The following is a 27,017-nucleotide window of genomic DNA, read 5'->3' on the forward strand; positions in this document are numbered from 1 at the left end:
ACGTGAACTTTCGCGAGAGATCATTAGACATGTCTTAAAAATCTTTAATAACAGTCTACAAATAAATAATTTGTATACCCCAGCTGGGATATTAATTCACTGACATTCTGTTGTCAATCTTAAGTTCAATAGTATGCCTAATATTAAAATAAACACCTATATCTAATCATAAAATAAAAAGACATAGAATGCGATCTCCCATATATAAATTTTAATCGAGTTGTACATCTCCTATTTGAAAAACATATTTTAATGATATAATGTATTTAACTAGCTATTAATTAATACTGACGAAACAATGGAACATTTTCAAAACATAAGTAAAATATTATCTAATCTGATAATAATAATGTTTAACAAATATGAACAATTTTTCATCAACCCAATGATATTTCAGATGGGAATATACTGACATTTTAATTAATTTGTAAATTATTAACCTTCATTCAACATTAATGAAAATTTTTCCATTTTTACATTTAATATGAAAGTATATACGAAATGTAGTTCTTATCCACCAAAACAAATAACACTGAATTGTTATTCCTCTTATTATAATGTCCTTTTGAGGATACCCCACATGTTCGCTTGCTCAACAATTTTAAATAAGTTAACTGTTGTTCATAAGTATCCTAATTAGTAAGAAAATTAAGATATTGCGTCATTCACCAATAAACTAATATAAGTTTTCAGCACCGTTAAATAATATATATATATATATATATATATATATATATATATATATATATATATATAACATAATATGAATATCAAAATAATAAAGAGATGTGCAACAATTCCTGCTTGCAATATTTCCACATTAATTCTTATTTCTATTGATATTATACTGTCTGATGCCTATCATCATGAAGTTGAAGACAGATTGTTCTGTTTCAAAAGAATCTGAGAAGAAACATATCTAATAATTTTCAGTTCTCGAATTATTTTTGGATATTCTAATGAGTATTAAACAACTGCTAATTCCAATATTTAACTTGAAGCCATATATTTCTTTTCGATAGGTTAATGCAAAGGAACTGTGGATATAAACATGTTACGTATTTCAACTCAATTGTCGATGTAGACTTTGTAAGTAACGGTCTTTCAAAATTTCAAAATTGAATAAACCTCCAGCCATCTAGTGACTCAAATGAAGAGTAATAAACTGGTTACGAATAGCAAATTTAGTTCCATTCTGTGTGTCTATATTTTGTATTTATTGTCTATCTGCAATCTATGTCAAGTGCAATAGTGTCACCAATGTTATATAACATCTATACCTAATAAAATGTATAGCTATGCAAGCTCTCCAAGCAGTGCGACCCTGCAAGCAATTATCCGCCACACAATTACAAATGTATAACAGTAACAGTAATTTCACAATCAGATTACAGAATAAAGTTTTCAAATATGTTGTCGATATTGTAACAATATAATGCGTCAAAAACAATGACCTGAGTAGTTATAATAATATTACCAATTGAATAAACTACTGATATTTTATGTTTCAATTTAAGAATAAGTGTAATAATTTATCAAAATCGCAATAAGACTTTTCAAAATTTTATATTTGTTTAAAACTCTCGTAAACCATTATCAGAAAGTACTTTTAAATACCTTCAAAACATGCATATTGAACAAAACAATTAAAAAAATCAATGGCTACTAAATCAGATCTATAATAAAACCTCAAAAAAAATCGTAACGTAATCGATTGGTCATCAAAATATCAGAATTTACTATAAAAACATCACCTGCTATATAACAACATAATTTAATTCAATCCCGAAATATAAAATGCAACCCTCGTGTGTTATTTAACACTCTTAATGGCGTATTACAATATATTAAATGTATTTAAACTACTTCATCTAATTCGTAAAAGAGTTTGCTTGTTGTTTCATAAATAAATATTATTATAATTCATCATTATTCAGCGTTTAGCGAATTTATAATGTATTTCAATGTCACTGAATCAGATTGCTACTTACTGTTAGTGTGAATATGATCGTACGTTAATACGTCACTGCTACTTCCTTCTCGAGATTATCAAAACCTCAATATTTCCTTGCGGTCAGCTATACAGTTGCTGCTGTGAAACCTTATTGTACACGAAATCAAGGAAACGAATAAGAATTCGGGCATTTTTGTGGCAATGCATCGAAAATAAAATTGGTACTTTTTGAACAATTGTTTTCGATTTATCATCGATTACATTCTTCAGAATATTGTACAACTTTCTGAAGAATAACGAGGTGGCAAAGGTTACGTGACAGATCAAAATACATTATAATGACTGATCATAATAAATTCCTGCAAAAGTAATTCAGTAAACGTATAATGAATAGTAATTTTCAATAACACGATATTATTATCACCTGATCAAGATAACTAATGGAAGTATCGTCACAATTCTGAAAAAAAATATAATTTCCTTTGCATAATTGTTATTTCAACTTGAATTCTTTTTATAATTTGAATTGATATATTTCATTGTTAGATATATTAAAAAATAACACATAATTATTTTTGTCAATTTCAGCTGTTAATTTATTTCACTAATAGCTCAAAAGGTATTACAGGTGGAAGCCATATGTTGAGCAAAATGTGGAAAACCCAAACTGCACTCAAAAAATGTACTGGTTATTGAGCCCTGTCAGTATATAATAACATAAGTTTTTACTTTACCGACAAGTCTTGAAACCAGTATGAACTTCTAGCGTGTTTTTAGATAATGATGACTTAGTCAGAAGATTAAAAAGAATAAAACGAGTTGATCTAGTTTAGCGAATTAGTAAACTCAGTGCACATTTAAAAAGCAGTGACTTTGATGTTAAGCCTAAAGTATCTTAATTAATGTTAATTTACCACGTTCCTACAATAAATAATAATTTTAAGAAAACCTATAGAATTTTGGAATACTTATCTATAGAAGTCGTGTTAAATATATCATATTTCTCTCTTTCTATATCGTGGGATTCCTTTTTAAACGAGGATGAAGTAATCACTAAATAGTATTACTATTTCTGGCGATCTTTCGGTTGTTTACTGAAAATATATGGCCTATATTCTCACCATATATAATATAGAAAAAAATCATGTTGACCCACTAGACACATAATACCTGAAACTACAATATTAATTGTAATAATCAAAAGATACAAGCTCTGGTGGATACGGCAAGTAAATATACTTTATATTAATTAATATATTTTGGTATGGTTTAGCTCTTAATAAGAATTGTTATAATTGCAGCTTTAATAGCTCCACCAAGTTTTAAGCGATCATAAATCTTTAACGTGCTCAACCAATCCCATAGTTCCCAATTTCCGTCATAAATGCTTCAACTCAGTTGACATTGTCATTTTCCATAAAGTAATATCAAGATAACCTCATTTTTCATCATTGAATTATTATTCATTGACGTATTACACAACATTGATTATGCTATAATTATTTACTTTGAAACAAGATTTTAAATTATTAAACTAGATTGTTAAAATTATTGATCTTTCCCTTCAATATCGATTCATCAATACTTCAGTACTTCATCTTTCAATACTCAATCCAAAATACTCAATATTGTTAAAAAGTGTGTTCATATTTAACTTAGATCGTCATCCACTGAATCAAACTCTCGAATACCCTAAATCTATTAAAATACTGATTGACTTAGTAATGTTATAATATTACTAATAGAATTTGTTCCCACGCTGATAATAAATTTCTTCACCACTGTAAGTATCCATAAGTAAAAAAAAATTTTACATTTTTAACTTTAACATTTTTCACTTAATAATTTACATATTAATCTTTTGCATTTATGTTGTAACCCTTTATATATTATAAAGTTTTCATAGATAGAGGAACAATAAAATATGAGACATTAAGTTCATTGGCTTCTCTGCGTCTATTTTTTGCAACATCTTAAAAAACATTGTATATACCCTGAGGGCGTCCTCTTCGTCCTTGGATACCTGTTATTTTCGCGCTAATGTTATGAAGATAAACATGTTTTTGATCTTGAATAGTTCAGTCTACATTATATTATAATTGAGGATGTCCAAAGTAAAACAAAAATACTGACCTCTAATCGGCAACAGCTTAGGTGCGCTAATAACTGTACATTTTATATCTAATTATAATGGTGAGAGAAGTGAACCATCTAAACATTAATATCAGTAATTAAATCTCACAAATTAGCAATGAAAAAGCAATCCAGATAACCCGGTTAAGAAATAAGTTGTATTCATATAAGAATAGCAAAATTCAGGATGGCAGACTTGAAAGCCAGCGTGATGTAACAAGAGAGACAAAATAAGAACCATTACTCCAATAACCAGAACAGCCTGATGTGTTTTGCAATAGTCTCTAAGTTAGCAATCGGCCAATAAGTAAAACCGATGAAAGTAGTTCGAAGCCCACGTCAAACAGCAAGTCCATTCCAGATAAACTCTAGTTAGTGAAAAAGAGATTCTAAAGTGTAATTTATGTCATCTAATTAACATTTTTTATCATATAATAGGTGTGGTACCCATTTTTATAGTTGACGCATCACAATATAATGCAAGGCCAACATCTCAAGATTTTGAATAAGGATTATCGAGAACATGTCTTATTTCGTTATTTTTCTAATAACGAAATAAGACATATTATAGAGTGTACTAAATGTGGTATATCTTCCGGTTCTTTATTATTATTATTGTTACTAATGTATTCAGTAACCTAGCAGAAATGAAAATTTTTCTATATAACATATTTCAATTCCAGTGCACTTATTCCAACGACACTTCAGATTACGGTAATGATTTCCCAGATCAGCACCAGTTTACCACTTTATTTAGTGAAAATTATTTTCTCGAAAGTTATTTGTTAGGGTTTGAGAAGAACCAAATGACAATAACATATATTATAATAGCAAAGAATATATAATATATTAATTAAATATTAAAAAATTAGTTTTACTCTTCATATTTATAAAACTAATTTTTAATTTTAATTGTAAATTTTGTTACTTTCAACTTATTTTCATACATGTGTAGCTTACTTGACCATTTAATGATATTCATATTTATAGAGTACGCTGAAGGCGGCAATATTTCCCATTGAAACTGCAACAGTATATCCTTCAGAGCTTTTGTAACGTGTGACTGACCGTTATCATAAAAAACTTACTTAAGATTTACTTCTGCCCCTCGCTATTGCTGGTCTTTTCTTGCAATAATATGTCTACTAACAATATTGAACGTCCAATAAGTCTGACAATAAATTGATTTCAAACCGTTTTGTTCTTCCACGCCGAGAGCAAAACCAGCAATTGGTAAAAAAAGCAAGCAAACAACAAAAATTATAAAAATAATTTTTCGGAATTTCATGATTAGCATCTGTATACAAAAATAACCCAATAATACTAAAAGGAAAACTATCGTTTACAAAAAAAGAGTCAATACTATGGAATCTAACCGATATTTATGTACATAAATACACTTATACATACAGATACTTCCATTGCCACTTCGCATTCTCACTAGAGTTGTCGCTGATCAAAATACACGCAAATAAACTCACGAAATAATTGAAATAAGCACACTTACTCAATTCATATTTAGGTTGCTAATAACGACAACCATCATCTGTGAAAATACTTGTCCAGTTGAAGATGTTCCAAACACCCCAGATCTCAGCACCAAACGAACTATTTGGTGTCAGCTATTCCACAATTCAGTCCTCCTAAAATTCTCTCAATATTCCTATAATATTTTGCAATATTTAAACAATGGAAATACAAAATTTTTCACTTCTACTGCGCTACATGTTTACTAACCATAAACTGTTCGCTGATAAACTTTTTTGCAGTTAACTACACCATTATTTGGAATAGAGTTTCTTCGCCTATAATATTTCTATATACGTAAACTCTTCTGGGTGATTGAAAATTATTCTTATGCCAACAGCTGATCAGAACAGATATTTTTATTGACTATTTTCTGAATATTTAATCACTACTAAACCCTCCAGTTTTTTTAATTATATTTTAGAATCTCCTTTTTACCAGCAGGGGTTTATCTGGACTGGACCTACTATTTAACGTGGGCTTCGAACCACGGTCTTCGGCATAAAGCCTACCGACTGGTCAGTCACCAAATTAGAGACCATACCAGAAGACATCCGGTGTTACCCAGCCTGGCTATTGGCATGACTGCCTGTGGTTATTCCTTGTCGAATTTTCCACTGTTACCTATAAAGATATTACAATCACAAACATAAAGTACATCTATGCCTCAGCAGCATTCAAACCCGCGACTATGAAGGAGAGTGCTGTCGCCTTGACTACTCTGCCAACCAAGCCTAGTTCTAGTTTTAATTTTATAATCAAAGATCTTCCAGGTTAAAAAATATTTTATCTATTTATTTGCAAAGCTTCATCCCAGATTAAACTATTTCAATTTGTTTGTTTGTTTTTGCATAGATACATTTACGACAGAAGACTAATTTCAAAAAATATATTTGATATTTTACTGATATCATCAATATTTTAACCAGTGAATACAGAGAGCCTGTAATTTATGGCAATAATACTTTTTGAGTGCTAATAATTGATTGAATTTTTTATATTATATATATCATGGAATATAGAAAAAAAGCATATTTGTGCCTATATATTAGCAGTGCTATATAATTTTATAAAGCCTTATTTTTATTTTAAATACTTCATGTAAAAATACTTCATAACAGGTCAATTGGAAAGTCCCCTACTGACACATAGATGGCGCTACTAGAATTAAATCCATACGTTTTTTAGTTAGCCCTAACTCTCAAAAGATGCGTCTATAAATTTGACAACTATCAAATCATTAGTTTGTGAATTATAGCATTTTGAGTGAAGCAACTTTATTATTATTTTAATAATGGATAAACAGTTGCAACAAAAACTTAGCTTGATGCCAAGTTTCCGGATACTTCCCCAGAAAAATCAACCATCAAGGATTGGTATGCTAAGTTTAGACGTGTTGGGAGCACCGAAGACGGTGAACAGAGTGAATGGTCAAAAGAGGTTGTTACCGAAGAAAACATTCAAAAAATCCACAAAATGATTTTGAATTACCGTAAATTGAAATTGAATTAAATAGCACACACTCTAAAGATATCAACTCAACGTGTACATCATATCAATCACGAATATTTAGGTATGAGAAAGTTCTGTGCAGAATGGGTGCTGCGCGAGCTCACTTTTGACCAAAAACAACGACGATCTGATGATTCGGGGCAGTGTTTGAAGATAATCAAGCGTAATAAACCCGAGTTTTTGCGTCGATATGTGACAATGGATGAAACATGGCTCCATCCAATCCCAATGAAGTCCAATCGACATTCATCCGAGTGGACTGCACACGATGAACCCGCTCCAAAGCGTAGGAGAACGCAACGGTCAGCTGGCAAGGCTATAGCGTCTGTATTTTGGGATGTGCATTGAATAATTTTCATTGACTACCTTGAAGAAGGAAGGACTATCAACAGCGTTATTGGACCGTTTGAAGGACGAAATCGGCGGAAAACGGCCGCATTTGAAGAGAAAGAAAGTGCTGCTTCACCAAGACAATGCACCGTGTCACAAGTCAGCGAAAACGATGGCAAAAATCTATATAAAAATGGAATTGAATTTTCGTCGAATGAAGAGGTGATCGCCGAAACTGAGGCCTATTTTGAACCAAAGGACAAATCCTACTACAAAAATGGTATCGAAAAGTTGGAGTGTCGCTATAATCAGTGTATCACCCTTGAAGGGAATTATGTTGAATAAAAAACTAATTTTGGTAAAAAAATGTGTTTTACTATAGCAGGCCAGGGACTTTTAACTAACCTGTTATAAACATAAGAATAGCTTAAAATAATTTTAAAATTATATAATTTATAAAGCCAATTTTTATGGTACATTTTATCCCACATACATACATTTATTTATTATAAGATTTATTAGTTAAGCACATACCTCCTTAAAAATATTTCATTATACATCTCAAATCTTATATGAATTATTTAATATAAACGTATACTGTACAAATATTTAAAATTATTTTTCAGATATTTGCGCAATTCTTAAAATACAGCTCAGAAATCACACCGCCAAACCTCACAGCTTCAATGTAAACACGCTGTACAAGAAAAAGAGGGACGACCAATCGCTCAACCTTGACATATCTACGAACGTTCATAACCTTGCTCTCCATCACAATCGTTTCCCTCGCGTTCCTGGACGAAAAAAAAACCTGATACCTAACTAACAGAAGTATTCCCCTACCGCTACGGTGGCATGCGTAACCAGCCAGAGTCATCGCTGGTCCCTTATCCATTGAAGCAAGCCACCAAATGTTCGTCGTGTAGTAGTTGTCGTGTGGCATCCAACTGACAAGCGTTGATCCGACCTAGTCCGTACGTCTAACCGCGAAAATCGTTTGACATTTGTGAAAAATCATCCCGATATCTAACAACTAAGGTGAGCATTGATTTTTAATTCGTTAAAAGTCATCAAAATCATTATTTAATATATTTTTTAAATAAATTCCCATAATTTCTCATATTAAGTTTATTTCCTGTTTATTTTTATTTTATCTAAGAATAACCTTCAGCTATATAAATTATAATTACGTTTTATCTCAGTCTAGAATATTATTAAAATTCAAACAATATTAATAATAAGTTTTACAAAAATGCTTCAAATTTAATTAACATGTAAATAAAAATAATAATTGAAATGTTACTATATCATTTGGTCGTTACATTCTATTTAACTTATAGATAATGTTGGTAAAAAACATTTATATTTATGTATTATCTATTTTACACGTATACAAATACACTATTTGTATAAGAGCAATACTTAACAGCAATTATTAATTCTTAATAGCTAGAATTACTATTCTCGTTAGCTTTTATAATAAATATTTATAATATTTTAAAATAAATGTTATTTTAAAATTATTATTATATTGATTTAAAATATCAGCAAACAACAAAAAAAATTACAACAAACGTGTTAATTTACTAAAAACTTTTATTACATTATTAATACTAATCAAATATTCATGATTATCATCATTATGCTTTTCTTTATCTCATGGTATCTAAAACTTGCTGTAAAAATTGCATAATTCATCTTGTTCATAAGATTAAACGTACTATATTAATGGATTATGTCATATTGGCCAAAACAAGTGATATTCAATGTGTAGTAAAGACAGCACGTATCAACCTACCTTACAACATCATAAATACAAATCACTTTACTATTTTTAAAGCATTTTCGAATAAAAACTAGATTGAACAGAATTAATTGTTAATAAAAATCGCCTGTAAGGATTTTTCCAGAGTTTACAAGCTCATCAAAGAAAATACCCTGGATCCAAATCATACGCAATCGATGGCATTGGTTAGCAAAATAGACCATTTTCACCAGTCATAGTTCGGCGTAAAAATAATTTTCCTTTTTATCTTCAAAATAAAAATCAACAAAATGTTCAATCAATAAGTCTTGCCTTTATATGATGTAGTAACCATATTTCCTCTTCTTATATCACTGAATACGAACTTTATACCACTAAATCACTATAAAGTTAAGCGTGTATCTACAACATCTCGAGTGACAGTAAAGGCTTTTGCAATTTTTTCTTATATTCGACTTGGATCTTCATTCGCATTAAATCAATATTATTAACATGACTACATCTAAACCTAGAAGTCGACAGAATAATGCATAACTACTTCCTTTAAGTAATATGCTGACAAATATTACTTTATTGCGATATAATTGAGGAAATTTGTTTGTTTTCTGGTTCCATTCAGGCTTACTAATGATAATTTGTAGGTTGTAAATAAAACTTCAGTCCCACACCACAAGTAATTAGTTACTTAACCTAAAAGGCATTCTTTATGATTAAGTATCACATCCACTCTTAATTATAATCCATAATTATATTAAATTTTGTTATTTATATCCTTGTTATTAAAAATTATCTAATAGCTATACTATTGTGATCAAAATATAATAAGACTTAGCGTAGGTCTTTCCAAATGGGATTCTTTCATTGCTTGTTTCTTAGGATGCTTTTGTAGCAAAAGTCGCTAGCATCAGTAATTAGTAAGATTACCTTGCAACCATTAAGTAGTAAATGAAAAACCCTGTATTGAACATTGTTAAATGGTTTTTCGCCCTCCCCTTCTTCAAAATGATTAAAATATCATTTGATGATGATGCTCTATCTGGATAAAGTCTTTGGTGGATCAAAATTGTTTAAGAAAAGATATATACCGTGTGAAGAACGAAGAAAGTCGACAAAGCGACAATTAAAGATATTGTTGACACCACCTATTCAATCGATTTTAAAAGACAATTTTTATTCTTAAACGTGTGTCCTGTTGTTTGTTTTTAAAACCAATCGATTTTTTAATCATGATATAATTAATCATAACACCTTCTCACGCAACATTGATTCCTTGTGATTTTTTCAAACGTATACCATCCTATATCCATAATATTAGCCTGATTAGGCTTCGGACTTATATGTAATTTCAGAAATTGTTTGCAATACATCAATTTCTTGGGATAACTGAGATAAATGTGCATTATATTTTAAGGTATAAATATCCCCTTTTATGTTATATTTGAAAAAAATATATTTTCACAGTTTTATTATTAATACAGACTATTCGTATGCAAAGCTGCAAGAAATATAACAATAATAGAAAGAATACTAGAAAAATTACATTAATGTACTTATATCAGTTTATTTACGTAATTATACATAAATAATGCGTTGTAAAGATAAAACAGTTCCACAATGCAATGCAAATACAATATTTCGCGGGTATTTTTAGTATTTTATGATGTATTTTAAGTGCCTCATAACGGAGTAAAACAACCTTAACACCAATTCTGTTTTTTTAATACTTATGTTGTCACAACAATATAGTTTTAAAAATAATATGGAAATATTAAGTTCATGCATTTAATTTGATCAACGATATATATATATATTGGTAACAATGTAAATAACTGCTAAACAATCTAACCTAACTATTAACTGCGATAGTTTTGACATTTCTCTACATAAAATAATAGTTTGACGCTAATCATGAAGGGTGCAAAAATTTCATTTTTCATTGATTACTTTTCTTGTTAGTTTTGAATACATCAATTTGATAGGTAAATAAGCAATAACTTTATGTGACGTACATGAGACTGTCATCATTGTCGATAAAAACTGAATATACTACGATAATCCCAAGAGCAAGACGAATAGGCTAGGCTGCGCACAGCAATAGGTCAATTGAAAAGTGTCCGGCCTACCAGTAAAATACATTTTTTTGGCAAAATTAGTTTTTTTATTCAACATAACTGCCTTCAAGGGTGATACACTGATTATAGCGTCCCTCCAACTTTTCGATACAATTTTTGTAGTACGATTTGTCCTTAGCTTAAAAATAGGCCTCAGTTTCGGTGATTACCTCTTCATTAGACGAAAATTTCTTCCCAGCGATTCTTTTGAGATAGAAAATAGTCTCTGGGGGTCAGATCTGGAGAATACGATGGATGAGGAAGCAATTCGAAGCCCAATTCATGGATTTTTGCCATCGTTTTCACTAACTTGTGACACGGTGCTGGTGAAGCCACACTTTCTTTTTCTTCAAATACGGCAGTTTAATACGGACGCCATAACCTTGCCAGCCGACTGTTGCGTTTTCCACGCTTTGGAGCGGGTTCATCGTGTGCAGTCCACTCGGATGACTGTCGATTGGAGTTGGGAGTGAAATGATGGAGCCATGTTTGGAGTTGTTTTTGGTCAAAAGTGAGCTCGCGAGGCACCCACTTTGCACAGAGCTTTCTCATACCCAAATATTTATGAATGATATGATGTACACGTTCAGTCGATATCTTTAGAGTGTCTGCTATTTCATTCAATTTCAATTTACGGTCATTCAAAATCATTTTGTGGGTTTTTTAAATGTTTTTGTCGGTAACAACCTCTTTTGACCATTCACTCTGTTTACCGTCTTCGGTGCTCATTTCACCACGTCTAAACTTAGCATACCAATCCTTGATGGTTGATTTTACTGGGACAGTGTCCGGAAACTCGGCATCAAGCCGTTTTGCTTCAACTGTATTTTTTCCCTTCAAAAAGCAAAATTTTACCAACACGGGAAATTTTTATTCATTTTTTTTCGCAATAACAAAAGTTGCTTTACTCAAAATGCTATAATTCACAAACTAATGATCCGACAGCTGTCAAATTTATACACGCATATTTTGAGGGTTAGGGTCAAGTAAAAAACATATGGATTTAATTCTGGTAGCGCCATGTATGTGTCAGGCCGGGGATTTTCAGTTGGCCTGTTTTTTTAACAATAACCTAGACCTATTTCAAAATCAGCTTTAAATCTTTAAAGTAATATTGCAGAAACCACATCAAATGGTAATATGAGGAAGCACAGTTTGAAGTATATAGTGGATGCACCAAACTCCCCTCTTCCTCAAACCAATCTCACTTAATTTTTACCGAATCACAAAGGCATAGCCCAGCGTGATTAAAGACGACACATTTCCTATCATATTCTTTTATCACACTAATCACTGACCGTAGAGAGTCTAGAAATTTATTATTTGACACTTAATACCTTTCATGGCGTCAGTGCGGGCTTAACAGCCTTTTGTGAAGCGTTTCCGATCTCTCCTCATCCTTTTCGCATATTATAATCGTACACAATTATTTTTCATTGTTCGTTATAAAAATTCTTCAATTTTGTTTCCTTTAAACAACGATCCACAAATGGAAATTCAGTTCATTAAATTTTGTTACACAGTCAATTTCTCCAATGTTTGCAACGTGGAACCCAAATATCAAGGTTCTTTTATTGGTTGGTTTCACAGTGATGTTATAGAATGAAATATGTCAGTTTACCTCGATAGTTTAAAGAAAATCATCGGCTTTTCAACGATTGACTAGCCACTATGAAGTTCATCTTTAACATCAAAATTTCCAGGACGAAAACCAGCAAACCCAATCTGACACTGTAGTTCACCTAAGTATTAATGGTCATAAACACCAAATACTTTTAATCAATTTAGTAATACTGCCTTAGTATTAAAAAGAATCTAAAAATCATGTTTATCATTCAAAGCTCAACACTTTAAAAATATGCCCTTGAAAGGAGTTTTCGAAATTCGAGTTTCAGAAATATAGCTGTTTTAGTGACATCTAAAAATGAAATTTAACGTGAACCGTCTCTATACATTCTTCCATCATATCAAAGTAAAAAAAATCATACAAAATGTCTTCACCATATTACAACTGTTTCAAGAAACGATATTTTTTTACTATTTTTTGACATTTGCTAATTTTTTTAAAATAGTAAAAATCGAAATGTTGTTATAGCTAACTCTACTTAAGATTACTAGGAAATTTCTTTTTTTCCCAATATTATATTTAATAACCCCACCTGCAATATAAATATTGTAGTTTATTTTTTTAATCTTCTTCTTTGTTTGTTTCCCTGTGCTTTTTTATATTTGCGTGACAAAAAAACCTACTGGTATATTTTCCGGCTACCTAAGGTCAATCATATTATTATAATTGTCAAAAAAATAATTTAGAAAGCTCCAGTACTTTTAACAAATTTTAGAAATTCTTATTCAGCTGGTACATCAATGCACACGAGCTATTATCATGTCTTACATTATTTGCTTCACGTTCAACGCAAGTACTATACCACACTTATTTAATTTTAATACACATGCCTCCAGATTACTAAATATATATGTACACGATTTTTTTTTCGTCTCAACAGCATACCTAACATTTGTTGTTGGCATTGATTCTTGAATAATTTCTAATAATAAAAATGTCGGGCATGTATCAGCATCGCGATTCAACAGGTCAAGAAAAACTCTCGCGTCATATAGCCCTCTTGGGTAACTTGATATTGAAACGAGGTGACATCATTAAAACAGAAAAAAAAACAACAAAACAAGTTTGGCATATGCTGCAACAATTTGCTATAATCCTAAATGGTTGTACTCGAGGTTAGACGGGTATGTTGAGATGGGCGAGGAATTCTTTTCTGTTAGCATCGTGCAAATTATACCAGATCTGTGAGTTAATTGAGGGGCTATATTAGACGATATGCTTTATCATGCATCTTACTTATGAATCTGATACTTTAATGCACTGTTGGCGGAGGAATTGGGGGAGGAGGAGGAGGTTGGAGGTTATAAAATGTTTTAACCGACTTCTAAAAAGGAGGAGGTTCTACATTCGGCTGTATGTTTCTTTTAATGTATGTTCGCAGATTTCACCGTCCAATTATGGACCGATTTTCAAAATTCTTATTTTATTTATACACTATATATATATATATATATATATATATATATATATATATATATATATATATGTATGTATATTGAATATATTTGGTGAAACCAACAGCAGTAAGAATATTTTTCCGTGTAAAAATGAAGAATAAAAAGAGACCCTTGATAAAATCTCAGATAAAAGAGATTTTATGAAGTTTACTAAGATCGAAAAACTTCAGATTATTTTATAGAGAAGGAGGTCATGTCATATTTTATCATATATTTTAGATAGAATCGATAATCGTATATATCTGTAGTATGGTGACAGTTTTTGAGCATTTTAATTCTAGTAGGAAATAATGGTTTTCAGGAAAAAAACTCGGTCAAGTTAAGCCAAAACACCGGTATATATATATATATATATATATATGACGTAGTATTTTTTACTGCAATAAATTGCAAAAGAAATAATAAACGGCAGTTTTCTGTGAAAACAATCAGTATGACTCAAAATAATGTTGAATAAACTAAATTCCTTTACGTTTATAATTATAACTGCTTTTTCTAAGGATAATTGGATCAATTTAAAAACAATTATCTCGTGGTACTAATTGATGTAAACCTTGATCGGCTTTATTTTTACGTTATTACCCAGTATTCGTACTTTTATGAGCATAATGCTTATAATATACGGAATATGTAATACGAAGGTATCTAGAATGCAAATATAATTTAATACAATAGTTATTTTGAATTTTCCCGCCTTTTTTTGATTATTTTCATTTTGCACTGACAAATGTCACTGTCAAATAATGAAAGGTAAAAACTCACTAAAAAAAATAACAATCATAAATATAACATATAAAACGATATCATATCAGTTTCTGAAATAATGGCGCGTCATTTTAACATATACTACTGCGTACTATTTTATTTAAAACAAGACTGGAAACCACTAATTACCTTTCTACAGTTACTTTGCGTTGATGTAGTGGGAAAAACATTGTTCGATTACTTCGTTGGCATTCTTCATGCTTCGATTATTTCGAAGATTAACGTATTTTATTATATTCATGTGAAATAAATACTACTTTTTTTAATAGAATTACAAACGCGTGTTCGTATACGAGGAAAATCATTTTTTTCTCCTTCCTTGCCTCCATGCCGAGTAATTATGCGATACGCTTGTGAACATTCGAACAGCAAACCGTTAAAATAGGAAACTTTTGTCAGACTTGTCGCTCTGAAACCTACAGGGGGGAACTCTGTTATAATATTATGCATATGCATAAGCACTTGACTATGTTGATATAACCTGAGTAACAATAGGTAATATTATAACATTACATTTTATATATATATATAAAATATATTCAATATATTAAGTTAAAACCACATAACGTAGTATTTTTTACTGCAATAAATTGCAAAAGGAATAATAAACGGCAGTTTTCTGTGAAAACAATCAGTATGAGTCAAAATAATGTTGAATAAACTAAATTCCTTTACGTTTATAATTATAACTGTTTTTTCTAAGGATAATTGGATCAATTTAAAAACAATTATCTCGTGGTACTAATTGATGTAAACCTTGATCGGCTTTATTTTTACGTTATTACCCGGTATTCGTACTTTTATGAGCATAATGCTTATAATATACGAAATATGTAATACGATGGTATCTATAATGCGAATATAATTAATACAATAGTTATTTTCAATTTTCCCGCCTTTTTTTGATTTTTTTCATTTTGCACTGACAAATGTCACTGTCAAATAATAAAAGGTAAAAACTCACTAAAAAAAATAACAATCATAAATATAACATATAAAACGATATCATATCAGTTTCTGAAATAATGGCGCGTCATTTTAACATATACTACTGCGTACTATTTTATTTAAAACAAGACTGGAAACCACTAATTACCTTTCTACAGTTACTTTGCGTTGATGTAGTGGGAAAAACATTGTTCGATTACTTCGTTGGCATTCTTCATGCTTCGATTATTTCGAAGATTAACGTATTTTATTATATTCATGTGAAATAAATACTACTTTTTTTAATAGAATTACAAACGCGTGTTCGTATACGAGGAAAATCATTTTTTCTCCTTCCCTGCCTCCATGCCGAGTAATTATGCGATACGCTTGTGAACATTCGAACAGTAAACCGTTAAAATAGGAAACTTTTGTCAGACTTGTCGCTCTGAAACCTATAGGGGGAACTTTATTATAATATGCATATGCACAAGCACTTGACTATTTTGATATAAACTGAGTAACAATCGGCAACATAATGGCAACATACAACATGACGAATTTTGAAAAACTAGTTCACAACAATTTTTAACCGGAATAAATATAATTTCAAATAAATGAACTGAAAAATCAACTGAATTATTTCAAAAACGGTCCAAATCTGTATGTAACTTAGTTATTTCATGTAATGGATTTAACAGAGAGATGGATTAAATCAGCAAACTTTCCTAAAGTATCTGAATGAAAACGTTGTTGTTGTTTTCACAGAAAACTGCCGGTTATTGTTTTTTGTACATCAAATAGTTCGATGAATTATACTTCACCAAGTTAACTAAGACATATTAAGTCAAACAATCTGACTTAATCAATCAAGCATAAAACAAGTTTTACAACTGTTTGAAATAACAATACTTATAAATAATATATGACTTCCAAGTGTTATTAGTGAAGCCACCGGTAAGCTTCAAAATTATAATATAGTCTATCCAAAGTAGCAGTGAACCTACGCCATTTACACTTATGACGTCAAAACGTCGCAAAGTTGCAGCATCAGCTCTGAGTTTTATTTTTGTGATTTGAAGTGTAACAAAATTTTAGTCCATCATAAAATAATGAAACAAACATGTTATCAAATATAATTTATTTTATTATTATAGTACATCTATAGTTGTTTTATTATATTTACATTTAAATATTTTCCTCACTATCCGTAAGATAGAATTCTAGGCATGTTTTTATGTAGTAGTGTCCCCTGGAAGCCTAATCCACCTAATTGACAATTGTATATACAAGTAATGTATTTTACTTTCATTAGAGAGCTTATTTACCTTTTTATGTTTAGCTCTTGTTTCATTCGATGGTGTGTTTCCTTGTCAAGGCATTTTGATATGCACTCACTATATCTACAAAACAGTTGGTATTCATCCTCACTTCATACATTCTAACCTAATTCTCATGTATAATTCTGAACAATTAGACACATATTTATCCACATAAATCGTTCACACTTATATACTCACATTTAATGGTTTCCACTCTCATCACCCCGTCTTGGCAAATTGTCAGCATTGAAACATAATTCCACATTCAGAAAATTTAATTCGCGTGAATAACAATAACTAAGTGTTAATTTCCAATCTATCTAACATTTTTTCACGATTTCATCTTTTGTAAATTTCTTCTTCAATGTGTCTGATCGAGTTCATCCAAACCAAACGTATTATTAACCATTCCAACTCTACAATTCTAAGAAGAACAAGAACAATATATCAGCAATAAATTATTTATTATCATTTATATTTATTATCATCTTGCCATGAGTAACCCAATGCCCCATTCTGAAAAGTCCATGTCTCATCTAAATACATAAGCATATTAAAACAATAAGCCTTCCTTGACTTATGTTATATGCTTTTAAAAATATTATTCTTTTAAAAGCAATGTTTGGAAGTTCCATTAAACCTCTTCGTGGTTTATCTTTACACCATTTAAATCATATATTACTTAACAGTGTACAAAGGGATGTTCTCCATGCCTTCCTCTGAAATAATTATATTAAATTATGTTAATATTGAAAAAACTTGTCAATAATTTTATACATTTCATATATTTGATCTGTGATAGAGCTAACATCAAGCTAATCTTGATTCGTCACCCGCAGGTTTTTGATTTATTTTTTGACATATTTTAATAACCATGCACATACTAATATTCAGTTTCTTTTAATGTATGTTCGCAGATTTCACCGTCAATTATGGACCGATTTTCAAAATTCTTATTTTATTTATACAAAAATTAACTGCTCCAAGCAATTATCTCCGTCTTTTCCTTTCTCACAATTTATACAGGAAAGGATTCGTACATCTTCGTTTAACATCACGAATTGAACAAAACAGTCGAACTGTGCATTTGACTGAAAATAGTAATTACTATTAAGTTTTACTAGTCTATTACTACTAGTTATCACTATTTTTTGACAATCGACTGTTTCAACTGTTTTGCGACTATCAACTATTTTCAGTCAATAGTTCCTAACCCTAATTAATACTATATTAGTACATAAGATATTAGCACACCTGTTAACTCTCAAAATACAAATAATATGTCATTTTTAAGTATTATAAAAAGAAAAAATTGTTACTTCAATAGGTCATTAGTCAAGAACTTCTAAAAAATACCATCAGCTCGGATGCATCATATATCTAAAAATAAATTTCCTTCTCAATGGCAAGCACAGAGACAGTTTTCATCAAGATATTTCTATGATAAAGCGGATATGTAAAGGCCGCTGGAATGAAGCAATAGTTGAGATTTGCTTCTGACTTGCGGTGAGGATGCTTCAGAAATTGTTTACTATAAAAGATCGAAAAGATAGGGATTTCATTTCGTATATGTAATTAATATTTACAATTGTTGTTATATTCATCTTTCTTAACCCAAAATTACTAGGGATAGTACGTGCATGGAATAGTACTGTAGAAATTAACTCATGAGGTAAAATAGAGCTAACATCAAGCTAATCTTGATTCGTCACCCACTTCATAGGTTTTTAATTTATTTTTTGACATATTTTAATAACCATGCACATACTAATATTCAGTGCAGCTGCAACACACTAAAAATACATTCAATAAAAACGGTTTCAACTTAATATTTAACAGTAAAAATGTTTACCTCTCTAACGAATTTTATAGGCAAGAGAGGGCCTCCATTCTCTCGTTCCTATCAAAGTAACTGATTAGAGACGCAATCTGTTCTGCCTTGCTTCGGAATCTTCAATCAGAGTAAAAATAAGCAGCGATTTGAAATTTATCAAAACAAGCAAAACGTTAAAACAACGTTTGCCTGTATTATAACCTCTAGTTGTTAAAACTAATATTTTGAAAAATTTTGCAAATATTTTACAACCGAACGACTTTTGTGGCCGAACATATCAACAACTGACTGTTTAACTCTTTTGAACTGAAATAAAATTACAAGGAAGATATTGTTTGATTTGAAAACAAATTTACACATTACGGCAGGCCATAGATTAAACATCCTGATGACGTATATTCACTGCTTCTTTGGATAGACCACATGTAGATTTTATTTAGTTAATTTGCCCTTTAGGTAGCCTTTTCAAACACACTTGCATCTGCATTTTAAAAGTATCATCATAAACATTTTCAGTAATTTTGCCATCGACACAATTTTAATACTTCTTAATAATTCAGGGACACTTGATTTAAATAATATTATCCACGCAGTTCCCAACTCATGATTGTGCTTTCATTGGATACACTTTAAACAGTATGACTGCCACATTTCATATCTAGTTTGCCTGGAACACTTCCTTCTAAAATATGATCTTTTGTTTTTATATATTAACAGCTTAAATATATAAACGCTTAAGAAAGATCCGATACGTAATTTAATTATATACAGTGCCTTAATTTTTATAATATAGGCTAGGCAAATTTGACTATATACCTTAATAAACACCTATTCCATTTTTTCATTTATTTTTCGTAGTTGTAAAACCGATAGCACAAAAGCGATTTTATAACTATGAAATATAAAATGAATAATGCTAATAAAATTAAAGCACGCCAAAAAGTTCGAACGTATACAGATGATAGTTAAAAAAACGTTAAATGACGTCAGTGTTTCGTAAAACTTCTAAATTTTTAATTTTGTGTTTTAATTTCTGCTGAAACCTTAATAATTACACCTGTCATTTTGAAATAAATATGTTTTATAATATTCTTCTGTACTATATTATTACTCGCATTATAAATCGATATGTTTGTGACTTTTTATTACTGTCTGTAATAATAATCTGAATGTATCGGTGTAGTTCTTTCAACAACACCTATAGTCCCGAGAATAAAACCTTGAATTTTACATTAATAACTGAACTTTTCTTTATTTTACAGGTCTTACAATCAAAATGGGTAATTTCAAAGAAGTCTTAGGTATAAACGACGTTTCATCGCCCAAATCCGCTAGTCTAGTGAGCAAGGCTTTGCTAGCCGAGTTCTTGGGAAACTTCCTTTTGAATTTCTTCGGCTGTGGGTCTGTGGTTGTTATGGTTTCCACTGCAGCTGAAAATAAACCGAACTTTCTACTGGTGGCCATAACATTTGGTTTAGTCATATTCACTTCGGTGCAGGTAAGGAAGTTTTCTTCATTGGCGATTCTATTTTTCAGCGAAAAAATTTGTTTTAGGCACTGGGTCATGTTAGTGGAGCTCACCTAAATCCAGCAGTGACATCAGGTCTGTTCTCGATAGGCAAGATAAACTTGATCAAGGCGTTATTATATATTGTCGCTCAGTGCGTTGGAGCCACTGCTGGTTCAGCTACTTTAAAGGTAAGTGTCAAAACCGTATAGATATAACTTCTTTGTAAAGTTTCTTGTTACAAAATTTTCTATATCCAAGATTAGAATACTAATATTAGTTTTTAACAGTATAATATAGCCTGTCCAAAAAAACAGGCAATGCACGTCTCAGATGACATCGAATATATTGCCAATTGCAATTTCTAAAAATGTTAAATTTGTTTTAAACCCGGAACGATTTTTTCCTCTCATTTTATCCTAGTAAAAAAAATATGTAGAATGCAGTCTTGTGGTGTTGGTACTAGTGGACGATGTTGCCAAATGTCTGTAAAATTCTTTGAAACATTAATAATAATAATTAGAGGTTATAAACGATACGGCGACATTGCAACATGAGGACGTCATCAAAATATGTAATGCAATGTTGCCACACCAAATTTAAGTTTTCGTTTATTTTAACTCAAGCAAAACAAAAAAATACTAACTTGACAAATGCTTGTCTCTTTTTAACTCGAGTAATGCTAATTATTACTAATTAAATTTACTAAATGAAACTAAAAATGCCCCGTGTTCTAAAGGGATTTTACGTTTTTTATAAACTGAATTTGGCAATACATTCGATGGTCTTGGTGACATGCATTGGATGTTTTATTGTAAGGATTGTAATAGAACAGAATAACACTAAAATAGATCGAGGAAAAAAAAATTCTGAAAGTAAGTTTAAAGCGTAATTGCTATTTGAAAATCAAGATTTCAGCAGGACATTTTCATCAATTTTTACTTTTTTACATACGAAAACGTAAAATGGAGAAAACACTCATCAAAAAATATGTGGTGTTTATGGTGATAAGTGCTTAATTGAAGGCTAGTGTCAAAAGTGGTTTATTTGTTTTCATTTCGGAAGTTTCAGTGTTAAATATGAGCTTAACACTAACTAGCCAATCGTTAAAAAGCCGATGGTATTCTTTAAAATATCGAAGTAGAAGAATAAGTCGCGAAAAAGACGATGTTTTATCGCTATGGAACTAAACAGCACATTATTCTAAATCCTAATATTTGGTATAAGCTCTTCTCTTTGATTGGTCATAAATAGACAATAAAGAATTTTAAAATATTTGTATGTGAATGCATACTAAAAGAATCTCGATATTTGGATTTGGGTTTAGATCATGTATGACAATAATGGCGAAAAAGGGCGTAATCGAAGTCCGAAAAAGCTTCAGAAGTAGTTGCAACGCTCGCATTACGTCAATACCAATCCTCTAAGTATTATGGAATTTACAAAGAATTGTTCATTATAAGCTACTTAAATCTAGAAAAAGCGGACAAAATTGAGCAATAGGAGACGAAATAAAAGTACTTTTCCCTCAACCTGTTATAATAATGGCTTACTGGAATAAAAAATAGTGCTAATAGTGCTTTGTTCAATAGAATTTGTTAAATTAAAATTCAATAGATAGAATATTTATAGAGTGCAGCTCTTAACTCAGACAACTAGCACAAGGTGTACCGTACTTGTCTTTTGAAACGACCCAATGTTTTACAACACTGTAAAAATTCGATGGCTCAATATATAGTCTATGATAATGGCCTAGCTAAGTTTTGCTTAGTGATCAGAAAAATTTTAAAAAATTAATAACTCATATACATTCGACCTTTAATTAGAGTTTTTAGTACCGAATTTACTATTCTAACCTTTTGAAATCAATCCCAAAAACTAACTTCACTTAAATCAGCATTATCATGTTTTTCTAAAAACAATTGGTGCATCTCATTTACAGATATCAAATTAAAGAGGTAAAATAAAAATTTCGCATAACCATCCTATTTTTGTTGAGTCGAAGAAGCTTATTTGTACATCTAATACACTATTTCCATTAAGCCCTGTTATGCTGAAAGCTTAAAGAACACCTTGCAATAATAATATAATGTTTAAATAAAAATAGTGAGGTTAGTTATGCCTATTTATCTATAACCTAACGGTTTAAAGTTGAAATGCTATAAGAACTATGTTTGTCTTCAATATTTTAATTTTTATCAGGTGACAACTGAGTGAGTCAAAGATAGCGTATATTTACTACAGCTTACTAAACATAAAGGTGTAAATTCGGAGGATATCCTCCAGCTATTGTAATCACTTTCAATTTACAACCATCAACTAATCATGACAGTTCCTAAATTGTTATACAAACCATTATTTTATTTGAATAGTGTTTAGCGATTGTGGTGTCACTTGTAAATCATATAGAACAATAATATTGCTTCCCACTTAATGTAGAATTGATTTACGATAATTAGGATAAGAAGTGTTTTTTTATTGTACTAGTATTACATCGAAAAGTAATATTTGTTATAGGCTCTTCTCCCAGAGAATTGGCACGAAAGCGGATTGGGTAATACTGGATTAAACCCTCATCTCACACCACTGCAGGGATTCGGATTCGAATTCTTCTTAGGCTTCGTTTTGGTGCTTGTAGTTTGTGGGGTTTGTGATGCCAACAGGTCAGTATGGAATTTATTTTATTAATACCGAGTAACAGGTCAATTGAAAAGTCCCCGGCCTACCATAGTAAAACATATTTTTTTGGCAAAATTAGATTTTCTTATTCAACATAATTCCCTTCAAGGGTGATATATTGATTATAGCGATCCTCCAACTTTTCGAAACCATTTTTGTAGTACGATTTGTCCTTTGCTTCAAAGTAGGCCACAGTTTCGGCGATCACCTCTTCATTGGACGAAAATTTCTTTTGAGATCTGAGAACAGGAAATGGTCGCTGGGGACCAGATCTAGAGAATGCGGAGGAAGCAATTCGAAATCCAATTCATGGATTTTGACCATCGTTTTCACGTGAATGATATGATGTACACGTTCACTTGATATCTTTAGAGTGTCTGCTATTTCATTGAATTTAAATTTACGGTCATTCAAAATCAGTTTTGTGTATTTTTTAAGTGTTTTCGTCTTTCGTTTTTCGTCGGTAACCACATTTTTCGGCGTCCACTGTGTTCACCGTCTTCGGTGTTCATTTTACCACGTCTAAACTTAGCATACCCATCCTTGATAGTTGATTTTCCTGGGGCAGGGTCCGGAAACCCGGCATCAAGCCAAGTTCTTGCTTTAACTATATTTTTTCTCTTCAAAAAGCATTATTTTATCAACACGCGAAATTCCTTTTTATCAATTTTTTTAAATAACAAAAGTTGCTTCACTCAATATGCTATAATTCACAAACTAATGATCCGATAGCTGTCAAATTTGTAGACGCATCTTTTGAGGGTTAGGGCTAACTAAAAACATATGGATTTAAATCTAGTAGCGCCATCTATGTGTCAGACAGGGGACTTTTCAATTAACCTGTTACATATTATTATTCGTTTTCTTTGTTCAAAAATATATTTATTTCAAAACAACATTATTTCAATTATTTCAAAACACAGTGAGTGAACAAAATAATCAGAGCATTGTCTACGATTTTTCAACTATTCAGAAAATTTAAGAATTCTATCTCTAAAAAATACATAATCTTTTGTGGCGATACAAGTTAATTTTAAATTACTGCGAAAAAAATCAACCTCCTATCGAATAATGTAACCAATTCTTCGTATTATAATTGCGTTGAATGATCTCATCCAGAACACGGCTTGATTTTACCACTTCTAAAACATCAAAACCATTTCACACTTACACTATGATTTATTGATTGATCAAGGAACAAGAAAGAAAGATAAAAAGGCGTATTCTCATAAAATTATTGTACTCAGTGTCACTTCAAGTCCTTCAAGAGCAAGGCCAATATGCATTCAGTCTAACGCTCCAGAATATTTTCGATAGCTATTTTAAACAATGATTTGTTTCCGCTAACAGAGAACTCAGATACGTCAATGAATTTTTATTTAAATAATAAATATATTTTATTTTACATGAACATGAATTAAGTTATTTTATGTTTTTCGAAACAATTGGGACACATAGATCTTTTATGTCAGTTAGTGCCATGTGTCAGACCGTAGACACATTTTGACGATGTATGATTTGTTTAAAAAAAAGGGGGATTTGTTTAGTGAACAGTAAATATATCATACTATCTGTTATATCACATATGGTAGAAAACTAATGTGGATTACTGTAAGGAAATCTTAACTTTAACATTTATTATAAAAGGTACCATTCACTGCAATATTTTTACCTAACCTAAATACAACTATCACAAAATGTCAAAGAGAAATATCATCACTCGTGACGCTTTACAGGGTGTATAATAGTCCTTTCAATAAAACAGCTAATACACGTCATCAAAATGTATAATGCAACAATGCCGCACCAAATTTAAGTTTTCCTTTATTTTAACTCTGACAACAAAATACCAATGTAATTAAACTAATGAAACACAGTAACATTATAAAATATAATTTATTTTAACGCATAGTACATCTAATACATATTTATTGACGGACTTAAACTACAGTTAATTAAAGTCACAATACTTTATAAGTTAGAGTTTTTTTTATTATATTTACATTGACATATGACAATAATGTCAACAAGTACCAACACAAATAAAATTTTATAGACCGACTTGGTTACATGTTCGGACGCATCAAACTTCATTCTGGCCCTTTTTAAGTAGGGTAGTGCTAATTAGAAAAATGAGAAAGAAAAATGCTGGGATTTTATGTTTTTATTAACTGAATTTAGCAATATGTTCGACTGTGTTAATGAGATGCATTGGCTGTTTTATAGGAAGGACCTGTGTACGTCGATGTATACAAAATATAAATGATATATTAAATATTGTTTGTTTTAATATCAAACATAGACCTGAAGCGAAAGCAGCTGGCCCTCTTGCCATTGGTCTTACCGTGGCTTTAGGTCACATGGGCACCATCAACTTTACCGGAGCATCCATGAACCCAGCTAGAAGTTTCGGAAGCGCCCTAATAGCCGGTGGATGGAACAACCACTGGGTAGGTGGTATTTAACTTCTTATCAGTTCATTAACACTAATCAACCTATATTTTAGATCTACTGGATAGGACCTATCGCTGGAGCCATCGTAGCAGCACAACTGTACGAAAACTTCCTCAAAGCGCCTAAAATAATCGAAGCAACCATCGTGGAAAGGTATAGAACGGTTGCTGACGAAAAAGAAGTAATATTTTTGTTTTTTTTTATTATTTGCTACCAAGGTGTCTGTGACATAACTAAAACGGCTTATTTTAACTAATAATTATATATAACATATATTTTAACTAATATTAAATTAAAGTAAATTTATTTAAGTAATATTCCAGTAATCTACGACAAAGTAACTAATAAAACTTCTTGTTTCAGCTGAAGAGACTTGACGTCACCAAGGACAATTTTGCTTGATTGTATATGTGTTGCATCCCGGTCAAAGTACAATCGCTTAAACAGTCACTGTTCAAATTTACTCGCTCTTATTTATACGTACATTTTTTTATTTGTTTGTGTTCACTATAACGAAACGATTATATTTCTGTATCTCTAGTTTTTAAGTTTATATTTGATATGATTAGTTACTAATAGCCGCTGTAAATACAAATATTTAATATATTAATTTTTAAGAAATGTGAATTTTGTTTAAAACATCATGAAGCATTTATTTAGAACTATCTGACCTAACTGAGGTATTTCTGTCAAAAGCATAATGAGCCGAATTTTGATATCGCCTATTAGAAATCTTATGTTTCTTAGTTAAGTTCAAGGTGATAGCGTTAGCTTAAAAAGTGTGCATGTCGTTTGCACTATTCAGCGACTTCATCTTTGTATTTCAGTGCCTTACAATGTGGGAAGACTGAGTTAACAAGTTCAATAGCAACACTCTAATTAACTATAACATCGTACTTAAAGGAACTCGTTTCAAATTTGAGATTATTAGATAGTTGATATGTACCTTTTTATAATACCCGAATCATTTATATATAGGTCACAGAGATCTTAAACTGAGTAGAAACACACCCAAAAAAACAACCAACCAACGACATTTGCCCATTGAAAAGAAAAAATTTAAAAATAAAAACAAGAAAATAACAGATACTAATTAAAAAACAATTGAAAAAC

At 30.7% G+C, this 27,017-nt stretch overlaps 1 protein-coding gene across 2 annotated transcripts; it reads left to right on the top strand.

The window, feature by feature from the left end:
- The first annotated feature begins 8,289 nt into the window (after window positions 1-8,289).
- Window positions 8,290-26,525, top strand: Prip (aquaporin prip). 2 transcript variants are annotated; one of them, XM_076402318.1, is made up of 7 exons: window positions 8,290-8,494; window positions 20,527-20,762; window positions 20,819-20,962; window positions 23,289-23,434; window positions 25,753-25,900; window positions 25,957-26,085; window positions 26,268-26,525. In XM_076402318.1, the coding sequence occupies exons 2-7, from the start codon at window positions 20,541-20,543 to the stop codon at window positions 26,304-26,306; spliced, it is 828 nt and encodes a 275-aa protein (XP_076258433.1). In that variant the 5' UTR covers window positions 8,290-8,494; window positions 20,527-20,540; the 3' UTR covers window positions 26,307-26,525. The 2 variants fall into 2 exon arrangements, with proteins under 2 accessions (XP_076258433.1, XP_076258434.1); XM_076402319.1 differs by having other exon boundaries at window positions 25,957-26,057; window positions 26,268-26,408.
- Window positions 26,526-27,017: the final 492 nt, after the last annotated feature.

Source organism: Rhynchophorus ferrugineus, unplaced genomic scaffold (assembly GCF_030347505.1).
Source record: "Rhynchophorus ferrugineus isolate W39M unplaced genomic scaffold, kcgeb_rfMv2 rfM4, whole genome shotgun sequence".
Lineage (NCBI taxonomy): Eukaryota > Metazoa > Arthropoda > Insecta > Coleoptera > Curculionidae > Rhynchophorus > Rhynchophorus ferrugineus.